Raw genomic sequence first — 17,068 nt, 5'->3', positions numbered from 1 at the left:
CAAATTCTTTTCTTCACTTACAATCACTATCTGATTTCCTTTGTTTTCCTCTTTATTGATTTCTTAATCATCATTTCAATTGGTGTTTAATGGTCACCTGGATAACCTTTTCTATGTTAGTGATCCTGTTAAATTGTAAGACACATACAGTTGCTATTTCATAGATGAGTTTTGGATGGGTTTATCTTTTTGATTACCCCTACTAAAAGTGAGGTGGTTCCTCTTGGTCTCAGTGCGCTGGTTGGCCTTTTTTTCCCTGCCGTAACGGGAATTATGGCAGGTTCAAATCGCTCTGCATCACTAAAAGACACTCAGCGTTCAATTCCCATTGGAACACTGGCTGCAACTCTCACAACTTCTGCTCTATATCTAATTTCTGTGTTATTATTTGGAGCTATAGCAACAAGAGAGGAGCTTTTGACGGACAGGTATTTCCATTTAGGTTACTACTACTTTCATATATGAGTGGACTTATTTCTCTTAAGTTTTAACTCCAATTGACCTTTCCTACCATTTTTCTTGTTTTGTTTTTGTGTCCTATATATATATATATATATTTTTTTTTTTTTCTGTTAGTGGACTACATTATTATGCTTTGGTATCTACTTCCCCTTTGTTTGTATGGTACCGTCATCTGTCTCTTGTCAGCATGGTCCTGTTGAAGTATTGATAGTATTTATTTGTTTGGCACATGACAAGCAGTTTGTGAGTTCATCAAATTGGATCATTTTGGGGCTAGCAACAAGTACTCATTCAAGTATTCTTTCTAGTTTTTCATGGGAGCATGCCTTGTCATGTCACTATTGTTTCCCCTGAATTACACTTTTCTAAATATTTACAATGTCTTTAATCGATTAATGAGTTTTTTTACCAAATATTTTAAGTCATTCAAATTGATCCTGAGTCATGATATTTGGAACTCTGATGTTGAATGCTTTTGTGCTGAAGCTTATCTATCCTAGTGTCCCTTTTAGATTTGGAAAATGTTTTTTTGCAGTGGCAATGTAAGTCTATGATCCATGTTTTTGAAACATCGGGTCTCAAAGGTCCATATTTGTTGACAGCCTATGACCTAGATCATGAAGAATGTAAACCCTTTGTGCCATAAATGCAGTAATTTGAGTTTCTTGTGCAAATTTGAACATCCTATGCAGGCTACTTACGGCTACGGTGGCTTGGCCTTTTCCAGCAATAATTTATGTCGGGATTATCCTATCCACTCTAGGTGCTGCTCTTCAAAGTCTGACGGGGGCTCCACGCTTGCTTGCAGCAATAGCCAATGATGACATCCTTCCTGTTCTTAATTACTTCAAGGTTGCAGATGGGAGTGAACCCCACCTTGCTACCCTATTTACAGCATTCATTTGTAGTGGGTGTGTTGTTATTGGGAATCTGGATCTTATCACTCCGACCGTAACCATGTTTTTCCTTCTCTGCTATGCGGGTGTCAACTTATCTTGCTTCCTTCTGGATCTTCTAGATGCTCCCAGCTGGCGTCCTCGGTGGAAGTTTCACCATTGGTGTTTATCTCTTCTTGGAGCATCACTTTGTATTGGTATGCAGCCTTATTTTTGTCATTGTTTTACTTGATCTTAGAGTTTTGTCATCACTGTATTTGTCTTATTGATGCTTGAGGTTGGTGCATATTTCTGTCTGCTGGGGAGTCAGTCCAACTCTGGTCTTGTGAATTGATTATCCAAATTTTTGGATCATCATAGGGCATAAACTAAAAGCAATTTAAGATTTAGGGCTGCAAATTGATTGGAAATCTGATTTGGATTCAAATATGGTTTGTTTAGGTTGGATGGGGATATTTGTTTAACCATAACCAGATCAGGTTGGACTTGAAAAGATGATCCATTTATTAATTAAACTAAATTTTGGTATTGTTTCATCAAACTAAATTTAAGTAAGATATAGGTAAACTTATTTTTGTCTATTTACAATATATAATTTCTTGCTTTATATTTGATTTTGTAGATTTATGCTAGATTTGTATAGGTTTATTGAATTTTGAATTGAATAGGATATCTGGATATTTGAGTTGAACTTGAATCAATGTTTAACATATCCGTTGGCTATTGAATTGAATTGGGATATCTTGGGTTCCTATTGGATTGGATTTGGATGTACCCATGGTTCAAAGTATCGATATGCCTCCATGTATCAGCAGAGGCGTATCGGTACTTAGAAACACATGGAAATACTTTTTTTTTTTCTTTTTTTTTTTTTTCAAATTTTGGTTTTTGGGGAGCTAAAAATGGTTTTTATTAAAAAAGGGTGGGGTGACCCAAAAGATACGATACGATATGCCCGATACGGGGCGGATCATATCGATTTTTTGAACCTTGGATGTACCCCTATCTGGATTTAATCTGATCCATTTGCAGTCACTTAAGATGAGAGTTGTGAGGCTTGAATTTTCACATCTTATTTATTTGCATGTGAAATAGTGTATTAGATATTATATAATGCAGCTCAGGTCTAGCACAGTTTCTTGATCTAACCAGACCAAAGGTTTGAAATATCAGCATGTTTCTTTGAGTTGGTCATGTTTAGAAGTTCAGCCCCTTTTTACCATACTTGAGTAGGTCAACTAAGTTCATTCTTGACCTGATTGCTTTGTCCTCAATGATCCAAGTTCTTAAATTCTTTTGAATGGTAGATAAAGATATTGGGGTTGATTGGGAGAAAATGAATTTAGATGATAGTTTGGGATTGTGTGATTAGGTACCATATTTAGATATCCTGGTTTAAAAAAATAGAATGGTGAATGATATCCATGATACGTGTTCCTCTTTACTTCTGTCACTCTGCACCCCAGTATGTAACTGAAGTTCTTGTTGACTGTGATACACATTTAGTGCACTTTTTGCGTATGTTTATCTACTTTAAGAACATCAGTGCACAGTGCAGGTAAACCTATGTCTTTGAATTATTCATTCTTATTACTGTTATGCCAACTTATTGTATACATAAATGTTCAATAAGTACCATATCTTCTTACTTGCTGTTTTTGTTATTGGTGCAGTTATCATGTTCTTGATCTCTTGGACATTCACTGTAGTGTCTCTAGCCCTTGTGAGTCTAATATACTATTATGTGTGCATAAAGGGGAAAGCTGGGGACTGGGGTGATGGCTTCAAAAGTGCATATTTCCAACTGGCCCTCCGCAGTCTTCGATCATTAGGAGGTATGTGTATACATCCTTGAAATGCTAAAAATGATAATTGCTACCCTGAATAATTCTCTTTAAATAGAATGACAATTATTTGAAAATTTTCAGAAAATAGGTTTATCTTTAAATCAGACAACTTTAGATACTTGGATGTGGATGCTCTATGCCTGTGATTTGTTTGGGTTGGCACACTGGCTGAGACTGTTGTACCATGTTAGCCACCCAATTTGAACTCTGTTGTAATCATAATTTGAGGCACTTGACAGGGATGTGGACTAGTTCACATCTATTAGGTATTGAACAATTGGATAATAATAGTGTAGCTGAGTGCTGGGCCTCATTCGTCTGTAATCTGTGTTGAGAAATGCACTATATTTTCTGGTTTATGCGGAATTTGAGTGTGAGCAGGAGTATATTTGATATATGTCTCTTACATGTCTTGGGGGCTGATATATTTTCTGTTTTCCTTGTTTATTTTAAGACTGTTATTTGCTGTTATAGGGGAATGCAAGACAAGGGGTATAGTGGTCATTTCAGTTGTATAGAGGAAAGGGGCTATACGCTTGATTCTTTTTCCCTCTCAAATCAGTTTCTCTTCATTCTTTTCTTCTCTGTTTTTCATCTCTTCTCTTGTACTTCTCACTTCTATCTAAATAAATAATATGAATCTTATGCTTTTGAAAATTTCTATTTTATTTTAATTTTACATGTACAAAATTTTCTACCTAAAGTCAAAGGATAAATGAAACCACCGAATGAGTGCATGCTTGGGTGATTTGGTTTTCATGAGTTCATATGACCACAACAATTTCTTGCGACCATCCAATAAAACACTAACATGCTATTATCAGTCAAATAAAAAACTAACTCAGCGAAGGAATGCCTACTATTGCTACTCCAAATGATACAAGAACAATCCACTATCATACAAAATAGAGACTACCTCTAGGGTATAGTACCTACTACCTAACTATGGCGATCAGATAATGTCAAGGTGGATTAACATGTAAACTGACGTCTATGCAATAAAGCACTCATGGAGGGTTGCCTGCTTAACTGCCAAGTTATTTTTACATGGTGCTGTTGATTATTTTATATAATTAAAATTTTGAGATTATAATAATAAAACAGACATTATTAAACTAAATTATCCAGTTTGAATTAAATACTAGTTTCTTGTTATTCATTTTCTTATTTGTTAGGGTTCAATGAAGATGTATATTGTCTTGAACCCTTGAAGACAACAAAACCTGAAGTAATAAGCATGGAACTCAAAATTTTGTCCAGTCAACACATTGATCTTCTTCTTCTTCTTCTTCTTCTTCTTCTTCTTCAATCCTCTTGTTTCTTTTCTTCTTCTTCTTCCATTCTTTTTATTAATATATTGGTTTTCTATGTTTTAAATAAAGTTTTTCCGTTCTGTTGTGAAGATCATAGACAATTAATAGTGAAAGATGGTTGCTGCTTGCTACGGAACCTAGGGAATTATCCTAGTTTTCATGGTTTTTATTCAAAAAAATCCCTTCACCTAGGTGCCCACCTAGGAGATTGGTATCACCTAGCCTTGCCTCAGTGCCTTGAAAACTATGATTTATATCTATACTACTATTAAAAGTACAAATCAGCTTGTGGAACTTTTCTTCTTTACTAAAATACCCCTATTTATGAATTTGTTCCCTCTCTAATTATTAGGGCATAAAGTGTAATTTGAACTACTACATTTCACCTCATTCAAATCCTTTTTATCAAGTCTTATATCTTATATTTAGGGTGTTAACTCCCATTCTCTCTCATAGTCTCATTAAATCCTATATTTAAGGTATTTTTTTCTCACCAATGAATTCTACTGATCAGCTATATCCAATATTTTTAACAATCTAAAACCCATGTTTTCTACAACTGACCCCAAAACAAAACTGTCCTGTCTAGGTGGTGGTAAGCAATTGAACCATCTGGGTCAACCCATGATGTCATAGTTAAATAATAAAAGTTTTAAGACAGAAATAAATACAAAAAGCTACAAAAAATAAATTAACCGTAGAAAATTTTGGCCACATCTCCAATATTTTGTATTCATCATATTAAAGAAAAATAAGTATGATAAGAAAGATGGTTTCTATTGATGATAGGAATAACATACAAAATTAAAAATCAACTTTTCCTGTTTGGTGGCGAGTCAACAGTTCAATCTTTCAGGTCAAATGTATCAACCATTGATGTCATAATTAAATAATAAAGTTAAAAAGATTAAAACCCAAAAGGCACAAAAATTTCATTGGAAACATTTGAGTACATCTCTAATATTATATATTCATCATATTAAACAAAAATAAGTGCAATAAATAAGAAATATTTTTATACATATAGAATATAAAAAAATTGTAGAAAAATTTGGACACATTATTACTATCATTATCATCATCTAAAATTTCCATGTGCAAAGCATGTGTGCAATTGCTTTTTGGCTAAGAATATTTAATCTTGTTAAGCATTATTATCAATATCAAATATGACCAGAAATACCGAAAAAATAAATATTACCAGAAGACATCTTTTCCTATTCTGCTGTTCTAGACTGGTTGATGTTTTTCCTCAGGAAAAATAATGATCTGAAAGGTTGTTGATACTTAAGGAGACTTATGATCTATGATTTCATTTCAAGCAGTAAACAGAAATTGTGGACAAATTCTTGCAACTAGCTTCAGGCTTGTCCAAGTTGCAACTTGCAAGGACACTTTGGACTGTAATTAAGTAATTTATATTCAATACTTAAAACAAAGAAGTGGCTGATAATTTTCTCATATTTTCAGACTGTATTACTGCAAGTTAGACATGGGTTAACAGATTTAACTCCACCATATCATTTGGCATGCAATGGACATGTGTATTGATTATCGTCCATGTCATATATCCTCACCAACCATCCCCCTAATCCCCAACTAAAGATTTCAGACAATCAGATATTCCTTTCCAGTGTCATTCACCTTGTCACTAATTTATATTTGACTTCGTTGATGACTTGGAGTGGCTATGATATACTGCAGAGGACCATGTAAAATATATGTTTTAGACTATAAAATACAACTGTTGGCCCATTTATCACATGAGTTGGTTAAATAAACGTGAATGCCAAATCATACGGGTTTTAATGCAATTTGTTGTTGTTTCTGCTACTGTTGATTTCCTCGCTAGTTTTTAACGACTAATCTATTTGACCATCCCTTGCAGCAAGCCAAGTTCATCCTAAGAACTGGTACCCAATCCCTCTTATTTTCTGTCGGCCATGGGGAAAGCTACCAGAGAATGTTCCCTGTCATCCAAAACTTGCTGACTTTGCCAATTGCATGAAGAAGAAGGGCAGGGGAATGTCTATCTTTGTCTCTATCCTTGATGGAGACTATCATGAATGTGCTGAGGATGCAAAAACTGCCTGCAAGCAACTCAGTACCTACATAGATTACAAGCGCTGTGAAGGTGTTGCTGAGATTGTGGTGGCCCGCAACATGTCCGATGGCTTCCGTGGGATTGTCCAAACCATGGGCCTTGGCAACCTCAAGCCTAATATAGTGGTGATGCGGTACCCAGAGATTTGGCGTCGGGAGAACCTGACTGAGATTCCAGCTACTTTTGTTAGCATCATCAATGACTGCATTGTTGCCAATAAGGCCGTTGTTATTGTGAAAGGTCTTGATGAGTGGCCTAATGAGTACCAGAGACAGTATGGCACCATCGACTTATACTGGATTGTTAGAGATGGTGGTCTCATGCTTCTCCTCTCTCAGCTCCTTCTTACCAAGGATAGCTTTGAGAGCTGTAAAATCCAGGTCTTCTGCATTGCTGAGGAGGATGCAGATGCAGAGGAGCTCAAGGCAGATGTAAAGAAATTCCTCTATGATCTCCGGATGCAAGCCGAAGTAATTGTCATAACTATGAAATCATGGGAGGTCCATGTTGAAGGTGGTGCACAACAGGATGAATCAATGGAGGCTTTTACTGCAGCTCAGCGACGAATATCTACCTACCTAGAGGAGATCAAGGAGACAGCCCGAAGAGAAGGGACCCCGCTAATGGCTGATGGAAAGCCTGTGGTTGTGAATGAGCAGCAGGTGGAGAAGTTCCTTTACACGACTCTGAAGTTAAACTCCACAATACTAAGATATTCAAGGATGGCGGCAGTGGTGCTTGTGAGCCTTCCACCCCCACCACTCAGTCACCCGGCATACTTCTACATGGAATACATGGATTTATTAGTGGAGAACGTGCCAAGACTCTTAATGGTTAGGGGATATCGGAGAGATGTTGTGACCCTCTTCACATAGCAGCAATGTTTCATTTCCAAGGAGCTCAGCACTTGTTTTTCTTTTGTCCTTATATTTCATATTCTTTCTTCTTCGTTTTTTCCCCTTAACTTCTCTCTGGAATGTTTATAATTGTAGACGTTTAAATTCATTCTTTTTTTTACGGTTTCTCTTGCCAAAAGCACGAGTCATCTCTTTGTCTGCCTCCATCTGTGTAGCCCTTTGGTTTAGGCATTGAGCTTTAAAAGAAACAAGACAAAAAAAAAAAAAGAAAAAAAAAGAAAAACGGAAAAGAGGAATGTTTGGAGATTACTGCTTTGGAAAATATATCTACAAGGGTTTATTTCCAGCTTCGAGGAACTGTTTTGGCAAATCCAGTGCAATGCAAAAAATTTGCACTGATGCAAAATTATAGCAGTGCAAATAATTTGAATGTAAATTCTTACCTATTTTTTGTTTCAAATTTTAGTTTATTTTTTGATTAAAGTACAAATAAAGTAAATTAAGACACGAATTAGAATAAAGGAAAACCCAAAACAAAAATGAACGAGTTTGCATTTTTTAATTTGCACTCCCATGCATTTATACTAGTGCAAATAAATTCGCACTGCAACCAAACACAGCCCTAATGATTAACCTACTCACTCGCGTATACTACAAACTATTTTGGGCATTGTTCATTTTAGACCCCTAGACTCTGTCTAGGGGTGACGGCTCCATGCATCCAGATAGCCTACAAGCAATGTTTGGTGAAAACGATGGTGGCTCAGTTGGTGGGATCTCTAGCTGTTTATAGCAGAGGTTCGGGAATTTGGGATCTAATTTCGCTGCATCATGGTTTGGGGGCCCCTTGTGATTCTAAGAACGCACTGAGTATCCCCCAAAAAACGAAGCAATGTTTGGTGAAAGGCTTCAGCTATGATACTGGAAAACCTGTAATCAATCCACATGCATAATAAAAGTCAAGGTTTTTAAAAACGAACCGGAAACAGAATCGGTCAGGGGACCGGTTTCCTGTTAAGCGGTTTAACTGTCAAGGTTGAATGGTTCGGCCTGTGACATAATAAATAAATAAAAAATAAAAAATATATTTATAATAATAAAAAATATTATAAAATTAAATAAAAAACAGAATAAAAGTACAATAAACTACAAAAAATAAAACTATCTAAACAAAAAATAATACAGTACACAATACATAAAAATATAAAAAATAAAATTTAAACAAATTAAAAAATACAGAAAAAACACAAAAAAAACAGAAAAATAAAACCATAAAATTTCAACAATAAATCTCTCTCTCTCTCTCTCTCTCTCTCTCTCTCTCTCTCTCTCACATTGGATGGTGGAGTAGCTATGACTAACCACTGTGAATCTTCCATCTACTTCGTCTGAAGCAAGAAATAGAGCAGCCTCTGCTATATGGGTGGGATCGAGCCGCATATCTTTCTCTCCACCATAGCCCAACCTGTGTGCTTAATCATTGATGCCACCCCTCGCACATTGGTGAGCATGGTGTTGTCGAACTTTTCCATATACATCTCTAAAATGTTGCTTAGAGAACCCAAGATCCTTGCTGATTGTTGCAGGTGATTGCCGTTGCAAGTGGCTCCAACTGTTACTGCTGCTAAAAACCCTCACCTGTCGCTGCAAACTTGCCGGTCGTTGCTGCAAACTTGATCGCAGGCAAGCTCGCCGTCTGCCGCTACAAGTGCTAGCCGCCGCAAGGCCTGCAACTCTTACTACTGCTTGCAAGTGCTGCCTGCTGCCTACAAGCTTGCCGTTGGACGCCGGAGGTACTGGCCATCATAGGTGGTCAGTTGGGTGTGAGGAGGGTTGAGAGGAGGGAGCTCGGGAAACCCTAAAGCTAAAAGGACTAAACATTTGAACTGGGTTGGGAGAAGGTATTTTATTTTTTGTTTTTTTATTTAAAACATTGAAAATAAAAAGAGTAACCCGCGAACCACTGCCCGGGTCAAACGATTCAGTGGTCCGACCGCCCGGGTCAACAATTTTCTGACTTTTTCGATGGTTTTTAGAAATTTCTGGTTTTTAATAAATCAGACCTGGGGGCTGACTGGTTTCCGGTTTTTTTGATCCAACTGTCCGGTCCGGTTTTGAAAACCACGATAAAAGTGGTAACCAAGGTTGAGAATAGCACAATATATTGTAGTATCTTATGTATGCATTGTTCACGGTTCAAAATATCAATGTGCTTGATGTACAAAAATTGTGCATAAGATGTTTCGAGCTGACATTGTACTCAGTTTAAGAATTTATTAAGTGTTGATTTCAAGACATTTTCAAGGCCACCAATAAGCAAAACACTTTTAGGCTGATTCAATACATTTAAATTGTAATGATTGTCCGTCTGTATCTAATACACATACCTTTTTCCCTTGATGAAACCTCGAAAAGCACATATTAACTGTCTTTGCCAATTGAGGGGTGGCTCGGTCGGTACTTTGGACAGGGGGTTATTAGTGTGGTGCTGTGCTGGTTGAGGATTCGGGCGTATCATCAAATACCCAAAAAATACTATCTTCAAGCATATTATATAGGAAAAAAATAACTTTTCCATGAAACTTCTTTTAGTGGCTTCTCTAAAGCAATTCAACTAGAACTGGTGTGGAGGCTTAAAAAGTTTTAAGTATATGGAAGAATAAGAGAGAGAAATTCTGAGCTTACTCCATTAGAAGAATCACACTTATTGATATCCTCAATTATGAACTTGCTCACCTTGTAGATTGCAGTTTTGTCTACATCATCAACGTGCGGGCTTCAATTGATGAATCCTGTTGGAGCATAAGAAAACAAAAGAGAGTGGGCCAAGACACTTGCACAATCTCTTAATATGAAACCAGAGAACTCATTTATGACCCAAGAAGGTTGGAGTCCAAAGTGAAGCTATTCCTCATATAATCTAAATGTGTTTTTTAATAGACTAGAGGGGCTCTATTTATATTGAGGCCTCTGGTGTGCAGTGCTACAAAATTTTGCTGTTCAAAAGGAAGAACCCTTTTATGCCGAGAATTTATCAACCACCAGGACCTATTCAATCTCTTGGATCAAGGGACAAGTGTCCCATAGACTAGGATTATTTTCCCAGAATTTATCAACTACCTTGCCTAACTTTGACCATTCCAAGTAATTAATATGCTGACATGGCAATAGTTTGTTTAATTATAATAATAACAATAACTGATAATGAAAGATAGGAGATAAGACAAACATATTTATCCATTGGTGTAGGATATGCCATCAGCCATAGGATTTATCGATACACCAAGGTTATTCTGAATCGAGGGTATTTAGCCACTCAGATCAACATCAATGTGGGATTTAGTGTTATTAGATTTGGATGATTAGATGATAATGGGGGCTTCTAATTGAATGAGACGTGCATGTAGAGTGCAAGATTCTGATTTTTCATTGATTCTTTCAGTTAGGTCATTTTAATCATGGTTTTCAAAACTGAACCAGACCGGAAAAATCGGGAACCAGTTAGGTGATTGGCTCCGTTTTACCTCAGAATCATTATTTCCCTCAAAACCGATTATTTGGTCAGCAAACCATTGACCCGGGTGGTTAAACCGTTATTTCCCCCAATACTCTTGTGTATTTATTCATTCACAAGTAACCAAACGTCTCCCAACAATAATGTTTTCACATGGACAACAAATAACATATTCAAATTTTTCGACGATAGCATTATCTAGTGATGATTTTACTTTACAGAATGATCTCAAAAATACATAAGAAGGATATTTTTTATATTATGAATGTTTAACTGACAGAATACTAACAGATGAACTCAAATGTCTATTTTTGAGAGTTCAAGGTACTCAAGGAGTTTTTAAATCCATAAGTGCTCTAAAAGCCCTTGGTCTTGATGGAATCCCAATTTTGAATTACTAGGAATTCTAGTGGGCAGGACTTTTTTGAATTTGTTTGTGAATTTTTCAGGAACAAAAATTTGTTGGGATGATAAATCGAACTTTTATTGCCTTAATCCTGAAATGTTTTGATCCTCATAGAGTTAAGGACTTTAGGCCTATTAGTTTCTATATATAACGTGTGCATAAACTTATTTGTAAAGTTTTGGCTAATAGAAAGAAACCTCTAATGCAGAAGTGTATTTCACCATTTCAAAGAGCTTTTGTCCCACAATGACAAATTCATGATAATATTGTAATTTCTCAAGAATCGATACTGATGAAGGAAAATTTGGCCCGACCTCTTTATTATGAGACACGTGGCAGAAACGACAACTCGGCAAAAGGGGTCAAGCCTAGGCGGCAAGAGCACACTCCGCCGAACTAACCCACATTGTAACAGCTCGGGATAGACTTCGCCGAACTGCGTCTTGTAATAGCTTGGGGTAGACTTCACCGAACTGCCACCTTGTAACAGCTCGGGGTAGACTTCGCCGAACTGCGCCTTGTAACAGCTCGGGGTAGACTTCGCCGAACTGATTGCCTTGTAACAGCTCGGGGTAGACTTTGCCGAACTGCGCCTTGTAACAGCTCGGGATAGACCTCGCCGAACTACCTTGTAACAGCTCGGGGTAGACTTCGCCGAACTGACACCTTGTAACAGCTCGGGACAGACTTCGCCGAACTGACCCACCTTGTTACAGTTCGGGATACCTCCGAGCTCAAGACCGCCTCGCTCAGCACTTCACATCATCTTCTAGGCACCAAAGCCAAACAAGTCATACCACGCCTGGCACCAGAGAATTCCGTGCCCAAGGGCACCACGCCTGACTGACTTGGGATCTGACGTTTGGCAGCTGCACTCTAAACGGCCACCTGCCACCGCCACTGATGCCGCCATCTCTAGTTGGACAGTTAAGCAGTGACGGTTAGGCAGTGACGGTTCTGTCTCAGCAGAAGAGACGACAGCCGAGTTGACAAGCGCCAGAGTAATCATACCCGATCTGACAAGGGCCTCGGGGCGAGTACGCGAAGCGACTATAAGAGGCCCCTGCCCCCCCGATAAGAGAGGTATGCAAAAACTTTGCGCTATCTGGTATTACCTTGCTTTTGAAAGATTCTAACTTGAGCTTCGGAGACTCTACACCGGGTTCCCCCCGGAGCTTTCCCATCTCTCCCGTTTCAGGATCCCTGCTACCTCGTTCGAAAGCAAGGCAGCGGACAGCTAAGACCAGCCGGATCGCGCTCCATCAATTGGCGCCATCTGTGGGAAAACGCTTCAAAAAGCCTCCCTCCAAACTTCGATACCCCCCTTTCTTGTTTAAAAATCCCAATACTCATGGCCTCCTCCAGCAACACCGGACGCAGCACGGAGACAAACGCCACCGGGGAGCAACTTCAGGTCCCCGTGGTATGCGTTGGACAGTTCACCATCCCCCTTTCGACGGATGGGATCCCCATCCTGAACACGCCACAAGCAGTGGCACCCGTAAACCCTCCTACCACAAACGTCCCCTTTCATCTCCCCATTGAGACAACTTTCACTGAACCAACTGCCGTCCCCTTGGCAGCTAGCCAAGACCGGTTGGAGGACCTGGTGCAGTGCATGCGGGCAATGCAAGCCCAAATGCAACAGTTCCAACAACACCAGCTTCACCAGCACCAAGTGCTGCACAACATCTCCCAGTATCACTACCAACAGCAGTTCCCCCAACTGCCACTGAACCAACCACTACTTCCACCTCACCACCCCGCTCCGAGGCCGGTCAAGGCCTCCCCGCAGGATGGGCGCCCCCGCCAGGCGAAGGCCTCCTGGCCCCAAAACCACCCCAACAACCAGGCCTCGTCCCCAGGCCGAAGAGAGAGAAATGTCATCCCCGCCTCGCAACCCGCGGGTGGGTCGGGAACCTCGCCCGCGAGGTCGGCACCCCGGCGCTCCAAGCCCAAGCTCCCGCTCACCGAAAATCGATTCAGCGCCCTGGCGGCGGACTACCAGCACTCCGGGCCCATCGAGGTCGGTAACACGGAGGCCAGCAGTGCCAGCACAAGGCCCGCTCAATGGCGAAGGCGCCGGCGAAGCCGCCAGACCGCCACCCGCGACTTGTCGGAAGTTAGAGGCAAAGCCACAAGCTCGGACGAGGTAGGGGCTACCCCGGCTCTCTCCGTTCCTTCCCCCCTCGCATCGAAACTCCTGGCGGTCCCCTTACCCAGAGACTTCAAACTCCCACCTCTAGACAAGTACGACGGGTCCTTCGACCCCAACGACCACGCTGACGCCTTTCAGTCGCAAATGCACCTCGCCAGGGCTAGCGAATCGTGCATGTGCGTGGCCTTTACCACCACCCTCAGGGGGGTAGCCTGCACTTGGTACAGGAACCTGGCCCCCGGGTCGATAAAGTGCTGGGCCCAGTTCGTGCAAGTCTTCACCACGCACTTCGTCACCAGCTGACGGTGCCCCAGAACAGAGGAAAGCATCTTCGGAGTGGTCCAAAGAGAAGGAGAGTCTATTCGGGGCTACATCAAGCGGTTCAACGAGGCATGCTTGCAAATACCACGGTTGGACCCCGCAGTGCAGCTCGCGGCGGCCAAAAGAGGGGTGGCGCACAAAGAGTTCAAATGGCACATGGTGGCCAACCAGCCCGCGACCGTGGCCGAATTCCTCAAACTCGTGGATAAGTTCATGAGGACCGAGGAAGAGATCAACCAACGAACCGAAGGCGGGAACGAGAAAAGAAAGAGAGAAGGCGAGCTCCCCAACCCGGTGAGTAGAAAAAACCCGATCCGGGAGCCGAAGCCGAACCAGTCCTTCCGGGCCCCCTTAGCAGTTCGGACGGACTACACGGCGTTGAACACGAGGCAGACAGAGATCTTAATGACGATCAAAGACGCTCCGTACGTTAGGTGGCCACCTCACCTGAAGGGAAATCCGAACGATAGAAACAAGAATTTGTATTGTAGTTTCCATAGAGACCATGGTCATAGCACCGAACAGTATAATAACCTCCGCGACGAGATAGAGGGACTCATCCGTCGCGGATACTTGAGAAATTTTGTATAGCACAACAATAACAATAAAGCAGGTCGGCAAGGGGAGCAAGAAAAGGATGAACCCGAGTCTAGCAACAGACCTGCCGAACCGTTGCAGAAGCAGCCTCCGGAAGAGAGGCCAGTTCGGGGAACCATCCATGTAATAGTGGGAGGATCCGTAGTAGCGGGGTGTACCTCGGCAGCAGCCCGGACTTCAGTTCGTGAAGTGGCCCTCGAAGAAAGGAACCCCCCAAAGAGGCCAAAGACCGAAGAACCAATCTTTTTCACGGAGGATGATGCGCGAGGAGTCCACTACCCCCATGATGACGCGCTTGTCATTAAGCTAAGGATTAGCGATTTCGAGGTCAGGCGCATGCTCGTAGATTCGGGCAGCTCAGCGGACATCCTCTTCAAATCGGCATTTGACCAGCTGCAGTTAAAGAGGAGCGAGCTGAAGCCCGCGAACACTCCCCTGGTAGGTTTCAGCGGAGAGGAAGTTAGGCCCCTCGGGAAAATAACTGTCCCTGTGGAAGTCGGCACATGGCCTTGTGCGGTCAGACTCAACCATGATTTCCTGGTAGTCGCGACCCCCTCCCCATACAATGCCATAATAGGGCGGCCGATCACGCATGTCCTACGGGCGGCGGTCTCCACCTACTATTTGGCCATGAAGTTCCCTACGGACTTTGGTATGGGGGTAGCGCGGGGCGACCAGCTCGAGTCCCGCAAGTGCTACGTTGCCGCCCTAAAGGGAAAAACCAAGACGGCCGACAACCTCGAGCTGGAGCGGCCGGTGGAGCAAAGTGAGGAGCGAGCTTCGCCCACGGAGGAAACAGTCGCAATCCAGGCTTCAGCTACGGACCCAGCTCGCACACTAAGCATCGGAGCTTCCATCGAAGATCCCCTACGAGCCGAACTGGTAAGTTTTTTACTCCAAAATTTAGATATTTTTGCCTGGTCCGCGGCCGACATGCCCGGCATTAGCCCCGGACTGATAACTCACAAGCTTAATACTGACCCTGTAGTCAGACCCGTTAAACAGAAGAAACGCAACTTAGCCCCAGAATGCTGGAGAGCGGTCGACGAGGAGGTTGAGAAGCTCCTCGCAGCAAACTTCATAAGGGAAGTCCACTAACCGAGCTGGGTGGCCAACCCGGTGTTGGTAAAAAAGGCAAACGGCAAGTGGCGCATGTGCATCGACTATACCGACCTGAACCGAGCTTGCCCGAAAGACTGCTTCCCCCTCCCCAGAATTGACCGCCTAGTGGACACGACCTCGGGAAACGAGTTGCTAAGCTTCCTGGACGCCTACTCGGGCTACAACCAAGTTAGGATGGACCCATCCGACGAGGAAAAAACCAGCTTCATTACCGAGTTCGGCCTGTATTGCTACAAAGTCATGCCCTTTGGACTAAAAAACACCGGGGCAACCTTCCAAAGACTTGTAAATAAGCTGTTTTGGCCCCTGATTGGTACGAAGGTAGAGTGCTATGTAGACGACATGGTCGTCAAAACTCAGTTTTCACAAGAGTTAATACAAGACTTAGATTCTGTTTTCCAAATCCTGCGACACTTTAGCATGAAGTTGAATCCCAACATGTGTGTCTTCGGCGTCACCTCGAGCAAGTTCCTAGGCTACATTGTCAATCGGCGCGGTATTGAGGCCAACCCGGACAAAGTAAAAGCCGTTCTAGATATGAAACCACCTCGAAAAGTAAAAGAGGTCCAGAGGCTAAACGGCCGCATAGCCGCTCTAAGCCGCTTCTTATCCAAGTCAGCAGACCGCTGCCTACCCTTCTTCAAGGCAGTCAAAGGCAAAGGGTTCGAATGGACCCAGGACTGCTAGTTTGCGTTCAACGAACTAAAAGGTTACCTCGCTAGTATACCAACCTTAGCCCGGCCCGAGGTGGGTGAGGTCTTACAACTGTACCTCTCGGCGAGCGACGAGGCGGTCAGTTCGGTACTAATAAAGGAAACAGACCGGGTCCAACGACCCATAAATTATGTTAGTAAGATTTTGCAGGGAGCAGAGGCAAGGTACCCGGAGATAGAAAAACTAGCATACGCCCTAGTAATAGCAGCTCGGAAACTCCACCCGTACTTCCAGGCTCATATAGTCATCGTCCTAACTGACAAGCCTCTCAGACAAGTTTTACTCAAACCCGAAGTCTCCGGTCGACTGACGAAATGGGCCATCGAACTCAGCGAGTACGATCTCCAGTACAAACCGAGAACCGCTATCAAGGCCCAAGCTGTGACAGATTTTATCGCCGAGTGCACTTTCAGCCACGAAGCCCCGCAGGTCGAGCCCGAGGTCCCCATTTACGGCGAACCCGGAGCTCCTGAGCCCATAGAGTTCGAACCCCATGAAGTAGCATCCAGTGTGGCATCTCTCCTGATCAGGCGAAGAGCGAATTGGGATGAGGAGCCCTGGATCCTTCACGTGGATGGTTCCTTGAACCGGCAGGGCAGCGGAGCTGGAATAGTCTTGTGCGGCCCGAGCGGCACAAAAGTAGAGTACGCGCTACGCTTTGAGTTCGCGGCATCCAACAATGAGGCAGAGTACGAAGCACTAATTGCCGGGCTGGACCTAGCGTGAAAGTTAAAGGCAAAACACTTGGTCATCTGCA

The 17,068-nt window shown here is 42.3% G+C and overlaps 1 protein-coding gene and 1 long non-coding RNA gene across 2 annotated transcripts in view; one reads left to right on the top strand and one right to left on the bottom strand.

Annotated features, from left to right (window-relative positions):
- The window catches only part of LOC148843284 (cation-chloride cotransporter 1-like), a 56,563-nt gene extending 48,906 nt beyond the window's left edge, over window positions 1–7,657 (top strand). Inside the window, exons 11-14 of the mRNA XM_088959388.1 lie at window positions 210–428; window positions 1,155–1,555; window positions 3,032–3,193; window positions 6,407–7,657. Of these exons, the coding sequence (XP_088815514.1) occupies window positions 210–428; window positions 1,155–1,555; window positions 3,032–3,193; window positions 6,407–7,497 (1,873 nt within the window). The 3' untranslated portion in view covers window positions 7,498–7,657. The remainder of the gene's footprint in view (window positions 1–209; window positions 429–1,154; window positions 1,556–3,031; window positions 3,194–6,406) is intronic.
- A 1,019-nt stretch (window positions 7,658–8,676) lies between these two features.
- LOC148843283 (uncharacterized) lies at window positions 8,677–10,481 on the bottom strand. The gene is made up of 2 exons (XR_016103485.1): window positions 10,165–10,481; window positions 8,677–9,275 (listed from the first exon to the last, which is right to left on the bottom strand). It is a non-coding gene; the product is annotated as an uncharacterized LOC148843283 (long non-coding RNA).
- Between the last annotated feature and the right edge of the window lie 6,587 nt (window positions 10,482–17,068).

Source organism: Nelumbo lutea, chromosome 8, assembly GCF_056320005.1.
Source record: "Nelumbo lutea isolate HS-2025 chromosome 8, American lotus-T2T, whole genome shotgun sequence".
In the NCBI taxonomy this organism is placed as follows: Eukaryota; Viridiplantae; Streptophyta; class Magnoliopsida; order Proteales; family Nelumbonaceae; genus Nelumbo; species Nelumbo lutea.
Note: the sequence above shows the minus strand (reverse complement) of the source record. Positions and strands in the feature narration are given on the sequence as shown.